At 41.6% G+C, this 18,546-nt stretch overlaps 1 protein-coding gene across 1 annotated transcript in view; it reads left to right on the top strand.

The window, feature by feature from the left end:
- Positions 1 to 223: 223 nt before the first annotated feature.
- The window catches only part of LOC143882944 (uncharacterized), a 31,005-nt gene continuing 12,682 nt past the window's right edge, over positions 224 to 18,546 (top strand). Inside the window, exon 1 of the mRNA XM_077386322.1 lies at positions 224 to 511. Coding sequence (XP_077242437.1) covers positions 224 to 511 — 288 coding nt within the window. The remainder of the gene's footprint in view (positions 512 to 18,546) is intronic.

Below are 18,546 nucleotides of genomic sequence, written 5' to 3'. Positions count from 1 at the left end.
CGGCTGTGGAGCAGGCCTCATCCTCACCGGGCCTGAGGGGTTCACTGCGGATTATGCTCTGAGATTCGGATTCCGTGCGTCCAACAATGAGGCAGAATATGAAGCCCTCCTTGCCGGAATGAACCTAGCAATTGAGACTGGCGCCCGGAAATTAAAAGCATACTGCGACTCACAGCTGGTAGCAAATCAGATCCAAGGGGTCTATGAAGCACGAGATGAGCGTATGGTTAAGTATCTTGCCAAGGTTCATCAACTCTCCAGCCGGTTTGCCAGTTTCGAGGTCATCAGAGTACCACGAACAGAAAATGCCAAAGCAGATGTACTGTCGAAGCTGGCTGCTTCTGGATACACCACTCTTGGAAGCATACGTATGGAATTCCTACAAAGATCTAGCATCGAAAGAGAAGCCGCAGATATAATGCAGGTGAAGAACGAGCCGTGCTGGATGGATGAGATCATTCATTACTTACGGGACGCGAAACTTCCCGAAGATAAGAAGGAAGCCCGTAAGGTGATACAGAGAGCCGCCCGATTCTCCCTCAGCAGTGACATTTTGTATAAAAGGTCCTACACTCTCCCGTACCTGAAGTGTCTGGGACCAAGTAACGCCGCGTACGCATTGCAAGAGACTCATGAAGGAATCTGTGGAGAACATCTGGGGGGCAAAGCCCTGGCGATCAAGGTACTCCTCAGAGGATTGTATTGGCCCACCATACGACAAGACGCGCTGAATCTGGTTAAAAAGTGCGAGAGGTGCCAGAAATTCTCCCCCACCATCCACCAGCCTGCTGTGGCGATGGCCCCAATTATCAGTCCACTCCCTTTTGCAGTATGGGGGATGGACATTCTGGGTCCTTTTCCACCGGCTTCCGGAAAGCGCATATTCGTAGTAGTGGCAATCGACTACTTCACCAAGTGGGTGGAGGCAGAACCTCTAGCCCAGATCACTGAGCAGAATATACAGAATTTCTTCTGGAAGGCAGTGGTCTGCAGATTTGGGATTCCCCGTGCCTTAATCACAGATAACGGCAAACAGTTCGACTGCCGGAACTTTCGGAAGTTCTGCTCTGACCTAAAAATTGAACAGAGATTCACTTCGGTTGCTCACCCCCAGACCAATGGGCAAACGGAAGTAACTAATAGGATCTTGCTTCAAGGGATAAAGAAGAGGCTGGATGAAAAAGCTGGCCGATGGGCAGATGAGCTCTACCATGTTCTGTGGGCTTACCGCACCACTCCTCGCACGACGACTGGTGAATCACCATTCAACCTCTCTTTTGGAACCGAAGCCGTGATACCTGTTGATATAGGCACCCCATCTCCCAGAGTCATCAGTTTCCATGAGCAACTAAACAGCGACGGACTCCGCGCCAATCTCGACTTACTAGAAGAAATCCGGGAGGAATCTCGAATCCGGGTCGCCGCTTATAAGCAGAAGGTGTCGAATTATCACGACTCCAAAATTCGCCCCAGAGAATTCAGGACAGGGGATCTGGTCCTGAGAAAGGCAGCCGTCTCCCAGCCAACGAAAGTAGGGAAACTTTCCCCAACTTGGGAGGGACCCTATCGAGTGAAGGAAGTTATCCGGCCAGGAAGCTACAAGCTAGAGACACTGGAGGAGCACCTATTACCCCACGCATGGAACTCCAAAAACCTCAGGAAATATTATCAGTAGTCGAATTATCCGGCGTGAAAAGGTGATCTTGTAAATTTGTATATTTGTTGTTATGAATAAATAATCTTCTTGCAAATTCAGTGTCACTTTTATATCTGAAAACCCAGTTCTTAAACTCGGGTACGCACTGGAAACCCAGTTCACAAAACTTGGGTACTCACTGGAAACCCAGTTCACAAAACTTGGGTACTCGCTGGAAACCCAGTTCACAAAACTTGGGTACGCACTGGAAACCCAGTTCACAAAACTTGGGTACTCACTGGAAACCCAGTTCTTAAACTTGGGTACTCATTGGAAACCCAGTTCACAAAACTTGGGTACGCACTGGAAACCCAGTTCACAAAACTTGGGTACTCACTGGAAACCCAGTTCTTAAACTTGGGTAATTGTTAAAAGACCAGTTCGTCACAATTCGACCATCAACAGCCTCATTCACAGGTTATCAAAATTAAAAAGACAAAGTCAAGCAAATCACTCAGTTGAGAAGTATCAGAGACAGACAAATGTGATTTCATTGAGCAGAATATGTGGGGCCTCGAGGGCCATTACAAAATTCACTTTAAAACTGGTAAGAGCTGTAGGGTCTCAAGGACCATTACAAAAAGAGGTCAAAACCAAAACAAAAAAAAAAATTTCTAAGCATCTGGAAGAGAGGTGATGTCAGCAGGAGCATCAGCAGGAGTATCTGGCTCCTCATCAGTAATCTTCGGCCTGGCAGGGAGAGTCATGTTCTGCATCAATAGGTTTGGATTGCAGGCCTGGAGCTCCTGGAGGCAGTCGTAGTATCCAAGACTATAAGCCTCGCTCGACAGGCTGAAAAGTTCAGCCTCCTTTGCCTCTGTAGCCTCTTTCACTGCCTTCTCCTGCCTTTCAGTAGCTCTTCCTCTTTGAGCCTCCATGGCTTCAGCAGCCTTGGCCAGTTTCCTCTTCTCGGCGGCCAAATCCTCTTTCAACAACCTCTTCTCCTCCTCTATTCGCCCGATGCTCGTTTGAAGCTCCTGCACCTCAGCGGCCAACTTTCCGTTTACCTCTTCAGATGCAGTAATGGCTTGGGAGAAATTCTTACTCTTCTCCTTGAGGTCATTATAGTAGAGCAAGATCTGAAGAAAGAAACAGAAAGAAACAGGCATCAGTATGGTGAAAGAAAGAAATGGGCAGAAAGTTAGCAAATCGAAGCACCACTTCCTTACCTGATAGGCTGAGGATAACACAGCCTCCTCTCCTGTAGCTGGCGGCTCGTAAAGGACCTGTTGCTTGTCCTTCCGCAGCAAACACTTGCTCATGAGCTCTGCTGCTACTCGGCTCTCGCCTAGGGCAGTGTCATCCTTCAAGACGGCCCAATTGGGTCGAAAGACATGCTCACTAAGTCCCGTAGGAGGACGAGCCCCAGAACCGGCTCCGGTAGAAGCACCACCGGATTTAGAAGAGCCACCGCCCTGAGCAAAGGGGCCTATTAGCTTCACCGTAGTCTTGGGCCTCTGAGATGGGGGTGGAGTGCCCCGTGACGGGGCCGGACTCCCCAGTACAGTCGCCTTTCTCTTCTGGCGCTCCTGTTGTGCCTGTGCAGCACCCTCCTGTGCCCGTGGCTGGGCTCCTTGCCTGATTTTCTCGACGGTTGATTGTTTCTTCATCTCTGCAAGACAAATGAGCAGCCAACGGTCAGAAGCAAGTATATAAAAAATAAACAGATTGCATAGACAAGTCTAGCTACATACGTTCTGAAGTCGCGACACTCACGCCCAGCCCGACCAGAATCGCCTCTTCAGAAAACTCCTTACAACGGATGAGGCCCGATTGCTCAATCTCCTTCCGCATCAAGGCGAATGTTATCCTGTCCTCACCTTCGAGGAGCGGCTTTCGACTTAGTTTTGAGGTATCTGGAGTGTCCCACACTAGAGGGACGGACCAGGGCTCACTGGCCTCCTGATCCACAACATAGAAGAATCTATTCTTCCACGAGTGAATCGACGAAGGAATGCCAGTGATTATCTTCCGTTCAGGGCGCTGGCTAATGTAGATCCAGCCCCCTTCTTTATGCTTCTTCAGGTGTGCACAAGCACGGAACAGTGACAAAGTCACGCTCCTCTCTAACCGACCGTGGACGAGGTATAAAAACCCAACTAATAATCTCCATGAGTTCGGAGCTACCTGGGCCGGGGCTAGTCCGTAGTATCGCAGCACCGCTGAGAAAAAGGGGTGCAACGGAAATCGGAGTCCTGCCCTCAGTGACTCCTCATAAATACAGAGATCCTGGCTCTCGTTGCAGGCTCTGTCTCCCTCTATAGCTGCCCTCAGCTCAAATCTCGGGGGCACACAGTATTTATCCCTGATATCTCCCAGCATAGACCTGGTGAGGTAGTTCTCCTCGACTAGAGCTCGCAAGTTGTATTTTGGATCGGCATCCATCCGCGCTCTAGCGATCACCTCCACCGCCCGGCCAGGAAGGAATGTTGTGGACGCTTCAGCAACGTCGCTCTCAACACTCCCTCCTGCTCGCGGGAGACTGCCAGTCAAGGGTGGAGTGGCATTCAGATCTAAGATCACTTCATCCCTATCCCCTCCGTCGTCACTATCTACAAGGTCTATCCTATCAGACGCCCTAGCCACTACAGGCTCCTGAGGCATTATAAACTCCGAACTACTGCTAGTGGAGGACCCCGTACCGGACTCGGAAGTGGAAGTACTACCAGACATAGTAAAAGGAAGGGCTGAGAGGAATACCGGTGAGTGGAGCTCGTAAAGACCTTGGAACGCGACTGCGAGCTACGGGCTGCGAACTGCGATCTGCGATCTGCGGACTGCGAGCTGCGAACTGAGAAGTGGAAACTCCCAGAGCAAGAAGAGAAAAAAGATGAAAAGTAAAAAGTAAAAAGTGAAGGGGGGTAAACCTCCTTATATAGTTTTTAAGAGGCGGTGGGGCAATAAATGCGATGCACGCATCTCGAGGTCATCCGGATTGCGCCACGTGTCCCCTATTTATGACGGACACATTCTCCCACCATCAATACGATCAAGCACGCGCGTAAACATTCACGTCCCAAGAATGGATCTCCGCACTCCGCACTCCGCACTCCGCACTCCGCACTCCGTACTCCGCATTCAGTCCGGAAAAAACCGTACTGGATATAACGCGTTCTTACAAGACGACAAAAATCAGTCCGGTCCGCACCGAACTGGCCGCTAGACGACAAAATTCAGTCCGGAAAAAACCGTACTGGATATAACGCGATCTTACAAGACGACAAAAATCAGTCCGGTCCGCACCGAACTGGCCGCTAGACGACAAAATTCAGTCCGGAAAAAACCGTACTGGATATAACGCGATCTTACAAGACGACAAAAATCAGTCCGGTCCGCACCGAACTGGCCGCTAGATGACAAAATTCAGTCCGGAAAAAACCGTACTGGATATAACGCGATCTTACAAGACGACAAAAATCAGTCCGGTCCGCACCGAACTGGCCGCTAGACGACAAAATTCAGTCCGGAAAAAACCGTACTGGATATAACGCAATCTTACAAGACGACAAAAATCAGTCCGGTCCGCACCGAACTGGCCGCTAGACGACAAAATTCAGTCCGGAAAAAACCGTACTGGATATAACGCGTTCTCACAAGATGACAAAAAACAGTCCGGTCCGAACCGAACTGGCCTTGAAGCCGTACTCCGGACTGCGATCTCCGAACTCCGGACTGGATATAATGTATTCTGCAAAGCGCCAGGAGCCAGCCCGGTTGAAGCCGTACTCCGGACTGGATATGATGTATTCTGTAAAGCGCCAGGAGCCAGTCCGGTTGAAGCCGTACTCCGGACTGCGAACTGCGGACTCCGAACTGCGAACTCCGGACTCCTGATATTGAGCATCCTGTAAAGCATCAGAACCCAGTCCGGTTGAAGCCGTACTCCGGACTGCAAACTCCGAACTCCGGACTGCGAACTCCGGACTCCGTGCTAAATTCTTCGATTCACCCCCGAACAACGTCTCCCCATCCAGAAAAACGAGTGATCACACTTTCCCAAGTCCTTCAATGACTTGGAAAACTGGGGGGCAACTGATGGGGTGTGAAAACACCAGCCTTTCACAGGCTGCCACCTGTCCCAGGGTAGGTGAGACCCAGCCTCTCACAGGCTGCCACCTGTCCCAGAGTAGGTGAGACCCAGCCTCTCACAGGCTGCCACCTGTCCCAGGGTAGGTGAGACCCAGCCTCTCACAGGCTGCCACCTGTCCCAGAGTAGGTGAGACTCAGCCTCTCACAGGCTGCCACCTGTTCAGAGTAGGTGAGATCCAGCCTCTCACAGGCCGCCACCTGTCCTGGACACCTGTCCAGGACACCTCAACAGATTTTCCTTATAAATAGGGGACTAAAGCTCAGACTAATGGGTAATGCGAAAATCCCTTCTCTTCCTAAACTCTTAGACATCTCCCCTTCACTCCTGCTCATACTGACTTGAGTGTCGAAGGGCCTGTCCGGAGTAAAACCCGGTCTGGTCTTCTGACCTCGCTTGCCTTGTGCAGGACTCCGCCCTCACAGCAGGACTCATACTCAACCTCCCTCGTCACTCGCTCTCAGTTCTTACGCCACTGCTGTACCTGTTACCGATTTTAGGTCTAACAATTGGTTTATCCTAAACTTCGTAAGGTAGGACCCTTCATGCCAATGTATATTTTTCTTGAATGATTGTTGAGAAATCCATGTTCGTATATACTAATGGTTCTAACTTGTTACATCACTACACACGATGCATATTCCGGTTGTTATTTGTGTACATGGATTCTCTTGTCATGCTGTGTGATGCATGGGTAGTATTATAGCTGTGTACTTAACACTCGGTATACTTTGGTCGGACCTTCGTAGTATGTGTGGTATACATGGTGACTTGGATACATGGGATGCTTAAGTTGGGCCCTCGTGGTTTGTGCAGTATTCCCTATATCAAATGACGGTATTCACTGGTTGCTTTGATCGGGCCTTCATGGTCTGTGCGGTATACCTGGCACGTGGGTTTCTTTGGTCGAGACTTAGTGGCTTGTGCGATATATCTTATGTATTGAATACTGGGGATGGTGCATCTGTGGCTTGGGTTCCCAGGTGAAGTTGTGTGGTTCTGATTGTTTCTTGCTTCGCTCGGTTCGAGGGAGCAAAGGTCTTGTGGGTGTTGGATGTTTACATTGTTGTTATCCTTCAAGATTATTCTATCATTACTCTTGCTGATTATCGTATATTAGTGACCTTTGTTATCTTATGGCATGCCCGGATCCGTTAGGGATCCTCCTATAAATATACAAGGCAAAAGCTGACTATTGATAACATTTTACAGATCCAGAGAGTTAGATTTGGATCGTGGCATGAAGGCTTAGAGTTCAAGCATAACTGAATAGCTTGGACCCTTGGACTTGCATTACTCTATTTACTTTTGTTCGTGGGTATTGTTAAAGACTATGTGATTACTTTTTATTTTATTTGGGTTCGGGTTGTGAGAACCACGTTGACAGATTTATCGTTGGATTATATGATGGATTGACAGTTCAATTGAATAAAAGTATATTTTTTGCCTTGTGGTTTTTCTGGATTACTGTTTCCTTGCATATCTGTGAGGTTGCTTGCAGGTATATGGTGTTGTTACATGCCCGTTGTGTGGTTCGATTTGGGCCATGACAATATAAATTTTCAAAATTTTCTTTTCCTCCATCTACACAACCAGGCATGAAAGTAGACCACAAGAAATAAGACTTGCTTGCAACATCCCCAGTTTTCTTTTCCTATATCACTCATGCCATAATGTCGTTTAGTAAGGGCTATCTATCCAGTTGGATCATTAAAAGAACCTCGTATGGAACAGCCTTGCAATAACTTTTCAACTTCTACGGCGTTGATGGAAAAAGACCACGATACCAAAAAAGGCTAATTTTGGAGGGTAAGGGGACTTGTTTTATAGGGAAAATGACCTTGAATTGACGATACATTCATTGACCCTAATAAATATGACAACCAAACAATATCTGGCAAAGATAATGGCGTCCATTGAATTGTGGTGATATACTCTGTGTGGCGTTATCTTCTAGGATGCCATTTTCACATATTTTGTAGCGATGTCAGTGGACCAAACGGTCCGATGGATCCAAAAGGTCCAAACTTCATTGTACAAGACTTGGGCATAATATTTGGATCCATAAGATCTAATTTGGACCAATATCGTATGGTCCAAAATTGTATAGGATCAGGCTCAAACATAGCCACAAAATCTGTTGGTGTGTCCTAAATTGTTTATATATATATATATATATATATATATATATATATATATATATATATATATATATATATATATATATGGAAATATCCTTCATATTGTAAAAAAGGAGCATTTGTGATGGTCTTTTTATCATATAAAATTCTAAATTAAAATCAATATCCATCATTTGGAAGGAACGGAGTCTCAAGTTTATTCTCTCTCTATCTCTCTCTCTCATCTTTATTCGTTATTTCATCTTCCCGTAAACCTAAGCCCTAACTAATTATTCATTAACCTAATTCTAGAGGCTAGATGTGTGAATGTAGTTGGTATTAAGTTCTCTTTTTTTGGAAGTTTAAATTAGTCTCAAATAACAGCACGACAATATATCAACTCTTACAAGCTTATCAATTAATTGAGTGAGCTGATAGCTTAAAGCCCTCAGTATTCACTAAGTACAAGCTTATCAATTATTCGAGTAAACGGATATTTTATAAAATCATATTAATTTTCAAAATAAATATATTTATCTTAGAAACAGTTTGTAAATCTACAATTAAAGTACTTGACATTGCCGACGGATAAGGAACATAAGTATGTTCCATGATTGTCTGATCATAATCAAGAACGCTGACTAATGATCGGATCTACTGAGGCTAGGATATAACATTAATGAATCTATTTATCATGCATATCGTTTTATATCCGTACAGATGCTTTCCGTTCCATACCCCAATCAGTTGGATCAATCGTGACAATCACCAAACTTTGACTTTCTAAAGGTGAAGTGTTGCTTAAAGATCACGAGTCTCCATAAAAATCAACTTTTTTCCCAAATTCTAACTATGTACAGCATAAGTAGAAACTAGGACACTCTAATGGACGTTCCGATTTGAAATTTGTCATGACCAAGGCAATGAAAGTAAGACTCAATGAACACTTGGATGAAATTCCAACCGATAAGAAATGAATCATGGCCTAGATATAGGTGGATCAATTTGAATTAGAACCATTGACAACCGTGATATTTTAGTTAGTAAACGACTTGTACAACTAGCTGGTTTAATATTGAAGTCATTAGGACAATATTGACTCACTTGAGTCTTTACTACTTTGTTGAGTTAATACCATACTCATTCAACTCACGCAAGATAACCAAAACCACTTTAAAGTCCATAATCAAAACTCATTCGATTAGTCGCTAACTCACACGAGTCAACGTAAATCACTCATTGAACATTTTTGCTAGTGTGACTTGGTCTTGTTATGACTAGCCCTGTTATATACGCCCAACCAATTTTTTATAGTGTTTATGATTTTACTCATTACTATCAAAATTAGAAAATTTGCAAGACAACCAAAAATCTAAAAGAGGAAAAGCTTCTAAAAGACACATCTTAGAGAAAATATTAAAATTACTTTTTTAATATAAATGTCCAAATACCTTTCTTTTATCCTATTTTTTAGGAGAGATAAGTATTTTGGTCATTTCATACCGTAGAAAGATATTCTGGTCAATTTTCCTTAGATAGGGGTAAATTATTTTCTCCATTTTATTTTATTTTTTTGGTTTTTTTAAAAAAATTTCTTATTTTCTCATTAATTTTGGTATCTTTTTTCAAGTAAAGTTTGAGAAATTCATGAAATGTTGTACATTCTGTACATTCATGGAATGTAGGGAATTTAAGGTGAATGATAATTGGGTAGCAGCTCTAATATTTCATAATTATTTTTCTGCCTGTAATATCAAGACCACTGAATTAGTCGAGCAATTAGATGTCCCACAATGAAGCATATGCTCCTTGGCCACGATGAGGTGAAGTGACATCCTATATTTACCAAGAACTTGATAGAAGATAATACATACGCAAGTATAGTGAGGCTCTCATATTTGCATTGTCGAAAAAATTAGCAGGGCAAATCCAATCCAATCGCGCACAAACAAATGAAAAAGTAATGAAGGGTGCCTAACACCTTCCCCGAATGTAACCATAATCCTTACTCAGAATTCTGTATGGACCATGCCTTAACAAACAGAGCAAAAGTATGGGTTCTAGGCACCCGACATAGAGTACAACTACGGTTACTGCTTTTCACATGAAACATGGATTTTTATCCTCATTTCATTGGAAAAACAAATACGGGTCCTAGGCCCTAACCTAGGAGGCGACTCTGAAAGTTCTCTTTCTTGTGAAATCCGGACCCTGATCTTGAGTTCACAAGAAACGCAGACAAAGCAAACACTCCCACAAAGAAAACCCGAAGTGGTGATCCCGCCGCTCAAGGATGGGAAAAAACCTGATCCCACACATAAGCTGAGCGAGAATCGGCAAATTGTATATTAAAAATCATTAACCATGGCTGATTTGAATTTGGGGAGAGTTCTGAATTAGGTTTGACAAAGTATGAAGAGGAAATGATGGATTTCAATGATTTGCACAAAATGATTGATCTCAAAATGATTGCCTTGGTAAACATGAAAAGACCCTGATCAGCATATCCTTTGGAGTTCTACTCCAGATTCTCTCGTCCATCTCTAGATTCTCTCGTCCATCTCTAATTTCTCTTCCTTTTCATTTGATTACTCTTTCTGATCACCAAATGTTTTGATTTATCATGGGTAGTCTCTGTGCTAGGCTGCTCGCTCACCAACAAATATACATATACGCCTGGCATTGGCATCTTCTCTCATGGGACTTCTTCATAGCCCCTCTTGATCTGCAAATTATTTAGAAAAAAATGTTAGTGGAATTGTTGTTGGTTAGTACCCCCTTGATACATGTTTCCTGGGATGTTTGGGATTCTACCAAGAGATGTTGAACTAATGATGGGACACTAGATCAAATCCTAATCACACACAAGTTTGCCATGTGGGACCCAATGGTGATCCATTGGATTAAATGCTAACAGAAATGGTTAGGATAGTTGATTTGTAGAAGAAAGTAAACAATACTATTTAGGGTTTAGTATTATAATCCCAGGGCTGTTTGATGTTGGGCATGTTTGGCAACCATGAAAAATTATTCCATGGAATATTAGTAGGGCCCGTTACGAGAGATGGATGGAGAGGGAGAGACTTAAACTGGGTGGGAGTGAGGGGAATATGAAAGGCTCTTCATAATAGGGAAAAAACAACCCAAGTTGATGCGACACAATTTCTCTCTCTGTTTCTAAGGATTTCTCATCCTATACTTATGCTCTCTCCACTCCTACGCTTTCAAGTCTCTCCCTCTCTCCCTCTCTCACAATTAAGTCTACAACTATTCCCTTGAATAGTTTTTATGGTTGACTAAAATGCCCATGGGGAATTTTTTTTCAGAAATTTTTTCCATGAAAATTGAAGTTAAGTGTTTGTTAAACTAATTTTCAGAGATTTATTTTTTTAAAGAAAAACATTTTTTGCTATTTTTCAAGGAAAGCTAGAAGCCTACAAACCTACTGGACCATGAAATTTTATTTTCAATGGGATATTCTTCCATTAAAATATTAATTTCAATAATTTTCTTTTCCCTAGATTCAAGCACAACCACGGAGCTATATTGTATCAACACATATTTCAATAAAGTTTTACAGTTGATAAGAAAATAGGAAATCATAAGAAGACGTGCTTGTTTAAACGGACCAAAAAAATTCCTCTTAATATTGCTAAAAATTACATTTTTCTTAACAAAATGTTAGCCCAAGGGTTCTCATGGGTTCATTCAATCACCTTATTTTGATGATTAACAAACTCAAATTGATTAGTCGTTTATGGACTGATCGTTTGCCTTGAGTGTTGTGCTATAGATAGGTAATTAACAGTTCAATCCATGCTAGCACACACCATTGATGGCCTATGCTTGAAAATGGGCCAAACACAATGCAAATGAGCTAAAGCATACTTGGATTAATCATACCTTGGAGGATTAATCAAGGAGAAGTTCAAAATTAGTCATCTTAAAGCATTGAACAAACATAGGAAGATCAATGAAAGTCAAAGCTTGTGGATCAACAACTTGCAAAGGAGCTTTAACCAAATGGTGGCATCATCCTTGGAAGGTGTCAAGCAAAGAAGCTCTACCTTGAAGATCCCAAAGCAAGCCATGCACTCAAAGAGAAGATCAAACAATGGCTACCTCAAGAGTTCATTCAAGAGAGTGGTAAAAAGGGTAGATTGTATCACCTATCTCTTGTGTTTTCTCTAGTCAAGGCACATCTTAAAACCCCTAAAAATATATTTTTCAAAGAGACCAATAAGCTTAAAGAATGACTTAAATGGATAACTAAATGGCCATGGTGGTGTACCAACATGTTGAGATTCATGGCATTCCATCACATTTGAACAAAAACCGAGTTCCGAAAGCCAACCTGGACCAGCAACTAAATCCTATCAAAACATCTTTAAAATATTTTTAACAGAAAGATCTCATAATTTTCATTCAAATCAATCATAAGAGCGTCAAAATCCGATAAGAAACGAATTGGTTATGAATTTTACAAAATAGGAAATCTTGCTGAACATAGCATACTCGGAATTCCGAGAATTATTCTCGGAGCTCCGACATCGGAACTTTGGAGCTCCAAGAAAACAACATTGTCTCAAAAAAATATAGTCATTGGGGGTCTAATGGCTAGTAGTTTTTTTACCCGAAAATGACCGAAATACCCCCAAAACGGTCATATTGAGTTGGAACTCTATATATACACATTGTATGGACCTAAAACTTGATGATGAACATATTCCAACTCTAAAAAACCCTAGATTTCAACTTGCTTATGATTTTGGGTTAAAACTCTCTCTAACACTCCTTGTGCCTTAATTTTGAGAAAATCATTAGAGGTTGGATTAGGCTTTACTTGTCATTATTTTTTAGAACTTCTTGGTGAGCTTCACATTTGTAATCAAGCCTATCTAGAGACTAAGCTATTCTTCTTCTTTATTTGAGAGCAACATTGTAAAGGTGGAAAGGGCACCGTTCTTAAATCCCTTGGGAGATTGTGAGGGCTAAAATTCCTTGAAATTGACAATACATTAATGACACGTACATGCATACGAGCGAAACTAGTGGGACAAATAAATGTGACAACCAAATAACATCTGGCAATGATATTGGCGTGCATTGAAACATGGATGTACTCGGTATGGCGTTATCTTTTACGATGCCATTTTTGCATATTTAGTAAGGATGTCGGTGGGCTTAGACGGTCCGATGGATCTATAGTATCCTAATTTAATTGGACAATAGTTGGGCACATTAGTTGGATTCGTAATACCTAATTTCGATCCATATACTATCAAATGACAAGAATACCCCCAAGTCGGGCAAAAATGACAAGAATATCCCTGAGTCAGAAAAATGACTAAAATGCCCACATGACAAAAAATGATCAAAATATGATGTATCTTATAAAAATGACTAGAATACCCATGCATCACAGAAAATGACTGAAACACACCTATATCGGGTGAAAATGACAAGAATACCCCTGAGTTGCGGAAAATGACTAAAATATTCGTATGATATAAAAATAATAGATATACCCCCCCATATATGGTAAAAATGACTAGAATACTCTCGGATTATGGAAAATTATTGAAATACCACTATAATAGGTAAAGCCGACCAAAATACCACTTGGTCTTGGAAAATAAATAAAATACCCCCATGAAACAAAAATGATCAAAATACCCCATATACGGTAAAATGGCCAAAATACCCTCGGGTCATGGAAAATAATTGAAATACCCCTATATCAGCTACAAATGACAAAAATACCATTGAGTCTTGGAAAATAAATAAAGTACCCCCATGATACAAAAATGATCAAAATACCCCATATCGTGTAAAAATGACCAAAATACCCTTCGTCACGAAAAATGTCCAAAATACCCGTATTCATGGGAAATGACTAAAATACCCCATGACATATAAATGATCCAAATACCACATATTGGATGAAAATTACCAAAATAACCCTAAGCCATGGAATATGATACACATACCTCATTTAGGGCTCTGCTTAGAGAAGCTAAACTAATGACAGGCCACTAGATCAAATCCCAATCTTACACTAGTGGGCCATGTGGGACCCAATGGTGATTGTTAGCTTTGTTGATTTCTACTGGAATTGTATAAATACTACACTGGATTTAGTATTATAATCTTGGGGCTGTTTGAATGTAGGGCATGTTTGGAAACCAAAAATAGAAAAAAAAAAAAACAATTTGAAGCAGTGTAATATTTTTCAATAAATTATAGGGTGGCCGACCGTGAAGTCTGGTGGTATGTCAGAGGAACCACCCTTGATATTTGATCCAACAGCAGGCTCTTAAAAAGTGCGCTGCTGTTGGATCAAAAATCAAGGGTGGTACCGCTTTCATGGTTCTTGACGGATGGGCACCATATAAAAACTCATATTTTTCACTCTTTCTATGGATATCTCGTGATCAACCCATGCAGTCTCCATGCTCTCTCCATTCATGTCCTTTGAAGTCTCTCCCTCTCCCTTCTTCTCTGCCCATCTCTCACAATTGCGTCTACAAATATTCCATGGAACAATTTTTCGTGGCCGCCAAACATGACTCTATGGAATTATTTTTCGTAATTTATTTTCATGAAAAATACAATGGCTTACAAGATTGTGCAACTTCCCTTCCTTGCAGTATCCAAAACTAAGAGAATTGTACAAAAACTATCAGGGTCCAACCCTGTATGAAAAATTGCCGGTGTGCCTCTTTAAACTTACCTTCCTTACACAGACCATTCACAAAAATCGTATACGAAACCAGATTGGCTAGAACCCCTCTCCTTTGCATGATCTTATACAAATTAAAAGCATCATTCAATTTCCCCTCACTACAATCTTGGCAAACAGCATGTGTCATTTTTCGCCCAATTAAAGAAAGTGAGTGCTTTCGAAGGGTCAGATTCGCATCTCAACAAAATCCTGGCGATTTTTTGAGGACCCAAATGGAGAAGGAGCTGTTCTTTTTCAACAAGGGAGGAGGCAATGGAGCGTTTTTTGCTTTGATTTTTGAGCAGATGAGAGAGACAATGTCGGGGTTTTAGGTATAGAAAAGGAAGGAGAGAAGGTGAGTGGAGGCTGGTTTAGTGGGTGGTTTCGTAAGGGGTTGAAGGGATGTTGAGAAGCTAAAGTGGAGACGAAAGATAGGATGGGAGATGAAGAAGGGTTTTGTAAAGGATGTTGTTAGAGTGAATGGGTGAATTGAAGTAGCGGAGTTTTGATAGATCTGTTTCAGGAATTGAGACAGAGACAGAGGCTGGTTTGTGATATGCCCTTAGTTATAAGAAAAATGATTTCTGGTTTTGTGCCCTTATGTTTTAAAAAAAAACTACAAAAAATCCATTGACTACACAGGTTCGCATTTAGCATATTAGTCTTATTCAATTAATTCATCTTAGGTAGCTGTTCTCTCCTACAAAAGTCAGCCGCGAAATGGCTTTCCTCGAAATTGCCTAGCAAATCCCATATACAATTTGGTCACTCGAACTATAGGCTTTGCTAATTAAACTCTATCCTTTGCCACATTTATAAGATAAGAATGTCCTTCGAAGGTTTTTGAATGCCTTTTCAATTAATAAAAATGTACCTCAAATTTAAGTAATATGCAAACTGCTAATAAATGATTTTTGTTTTGATTGCCTTGTGAACAAGGACTTTACAGTTCGTTTAGTGTAAAGAAAAAGAAATTCACCATAAAACAAGATCCTAGAATACCTTCTTCGAGGCAATGCAGAGGCAAGAAGATATCGACGTTACATATTACTCTTAGATAACTGGAAATGATACAAGTTTTATGTAGATTTGACCCTAGGTCCTCCATTCTTCTTGTATTTATAGACTTTGGCCATTAAAGTTGTTGCTTAACCGTTTCATAATTGCTCATCCTTTTGTAATCAACATGGGATATATCTTTCAAATTTTGAATTTGATCCTGTTGCAATCAACATTCTTTCAAATTCGAAACAATAACTGCTCCTCATTTTGCAATCAACATGTGCTATTGTTTCAAATTTTGAATTATGAGGTGTAATCATCTTAGAAAATTGATTTCTCTTGAAGCTTTCAAATAATTCAGGTACTTTATCTTTATTTAAGCTCCAGATTTTTAATAATCAATTTTGGACACACAATCAGTTCTCAAAATTTAAAACAAACAAGGCTATCGGTTCTCAAAATTTAAACTAACAAGCCTATAGATAAAGATTCTCATCCACACAACGATTGTATATCCGAGGGTTTTTGTGAGATCTACGGTTGCAAAATCTGAACTCTCCAAGTATGAGAACGTGAGGGAAATGCTCCGATGGGGATCAGCTCGGTTGTTGTAATCTTCCTTTTGCAGAACCAGCTTAGGCAATTCCAAATAGATCGTTGCTGCACGAGATCTGATCTACTTTCATCTTTCTTTACACCTAGCAAGTATATGTAGAACAATTCGGCATTCTCGGAAACACCGATGTCAACCAACCCTATCGGTGGTCCACCTTGCCTCTCAGCTACAGTCCCAGTTAGCGCAATCCCTTCCTTATCTGCATACAGAATGTTTCCCACTCATCAACTGTAGGGGATGAAGGAAGATGGCAGGAGAAGATGCTAGTACTGTAGAGGTGGCTCTGAATGTCACGCTCGTCATTGAAGTGACTGGGCTCGCCGGCAAGGAACTAGCCCGAACTCTGTCGGCCAGACCGGACTAGAAAGTTTACGGTGTCCCCCTAAAGGCCAGAGGCCTTCCCTTTTCATCACCACTAGTACCAATTCATCTCTTGTGATGTCTTAGAACCTAGAGAGACCTTAGATAATCTCTTTTTGCTAGAAGATGTGACTCACTTCTTTTGGGTCTCATGGGCTAGCAAGTTCCTCCTAGACATAAGAGTGTTGTGACCAAAACAAAGCCATGTTGTCTAATAATGCCTTGAATGCCTTCCTTCCAACAGCCAAGGAATTGAAGCATGTATCCCTTCAAAGAGACCTGGGTTATAGAGACTAGATTGGGTTCCATAAAGCAAACCGATGTGTACATTGCCGGCAATAATCAGACAAACGAGAAAGTGGAGAGTGGAAGGAAAGATCAATCCATTTGTTTAAGCAGGGATCATAAGCTAAGCAAGAATCGGCAAGTTTTCTATTAAAAAACACTAACCATGGCTGATGGGAAATTGGGGAGAGTTCTGAATTAAGTTTGACAAAGTATGAAGAGGAAATGATGGATTTCAATGATTTGCACGAAAGGGTCTATCTTAAAATGATTGTTATAGGTAAACATGAAACGACCACCCTGATCATCATATCCTCTGGAATTCTACTCCAGATTCTCTCTTCCATCTCTAATCCCTCTTCAATTTCATTTGATTCTTCTTTTTTATAACCAAAAGTTCTGATTTAACTTCACGGGTAGTTTCTGTGTTTATGGTACTTTATGTAAACATCTCGGGCTCCCGTTTGTATTTGGTGGTTGAAGGATGTGTTGGGAAAAGGCCTACATGGACATGTCATATGCTAGGTTGTTCGCCCACCAACAATATACATATACGCATGGCATTGGCATCTTCTCCCATGGGACTTCTTCATAGCCACTCATGATCTGCAAATTATTGAGAAAAAAAGTTAGCCGAATTGTTGTTGGTTAGTTCGACCTTGATACATGTTTATAGCCCTTTGATCTTTGGGATTCTATCCAGAGATGCTGAACTAATGATGGGACCCTGACTAGCCTTCTTCAAGATCATGTCAATAATTTTATCACCATTTAGGAATCCATGGAGACATAATCTTAACCTTTCATTTTCATTATGAAGATGGGTTATTTGATTTAGAAAATCATTAGTGTCATCTTCATAAGATTTGGAAGAGCTTGCCACATTTTGGAGTTTAGCAATTTGGCAAGTTTTCTCATCCAAACAACCCTTAAGGGTTTCAATCTCAAGTTTAAAATTTTCAAATTTGAAATAGATTTTTTTAGAACTTTATTTTTTGAAATTTGAGAATGCAAGGTAATGCATAATTTATCATAAGATATGTTTCCACTATCACTACTTGATGAATTACAAGAGGGGTTAGAATTTACCTCATTTTCATGGGTGAGTGCCATGAAGCAAAGATCATCCTTATTAGCTTCCCCTTCACTTGAGCTCTTCCCCGAGGTGCTAGAAGCATCCCAAGCGGCTACAAGACCCTTGTTCTTCTTCCAATCCTATTTTTCCTTGTACTTCGAGAAAGATGACTTGAGAAGTGGACACTCCGGTCTTTTGTGTCCCGTCTACTTACAATTGTAACACCTTATTCCTCATTCTACTTCACTTTCTTCTTTCTTCTTCTTTTTATCCTTTTGTGCTTCTTTCTCCATAAGCTTTTAAATTTTCTTAACGCTTCTTCCTCATCACTATCCGCTTCATTTGAGGATGAAGAATCCGTCTTGGAGGCCTTTAGAGCTAGAGATCGACTTTCTTTTTCTTTTTCTTTCGGCTTCTTCTCTTCTTGACGGCTAGTGAGGAGCATCTCATGAGCGATAAGAGATCCTACAAGCTCCTCCATAGTTAGCATCTTGAGATCCTTTGATTCTTGTATGGCGGTGACCTTTGGATCCCAATGTGGAGGAAGTGACCTAAGCAACTTACCCACAAGCTCATCAGTA

The sequence above is a fragment of the Tasmannia lanceolata genome, unplaced genomic scaffold (genome assembly GCF_043159265.1).
Source record: "Tasmannia lanceolata isolate RefF3 unplaced genomic scaffold, GAP_Taslan_0.1 ptg000008l, whole genome shotgun sequence".
Taxonomy (NCBI): domain Eukaryota; kingdom Viridiplantae; phylum Streptophyta; class Magnoliopsida; order Canellales; family Winteraceae; genus Tasmannia; species Tasmannia lanceolata.
Note: the sequence above shows the minus strand (reverse complement) of the source record. Positions and strands in the feature narration are given on the sequence as shown.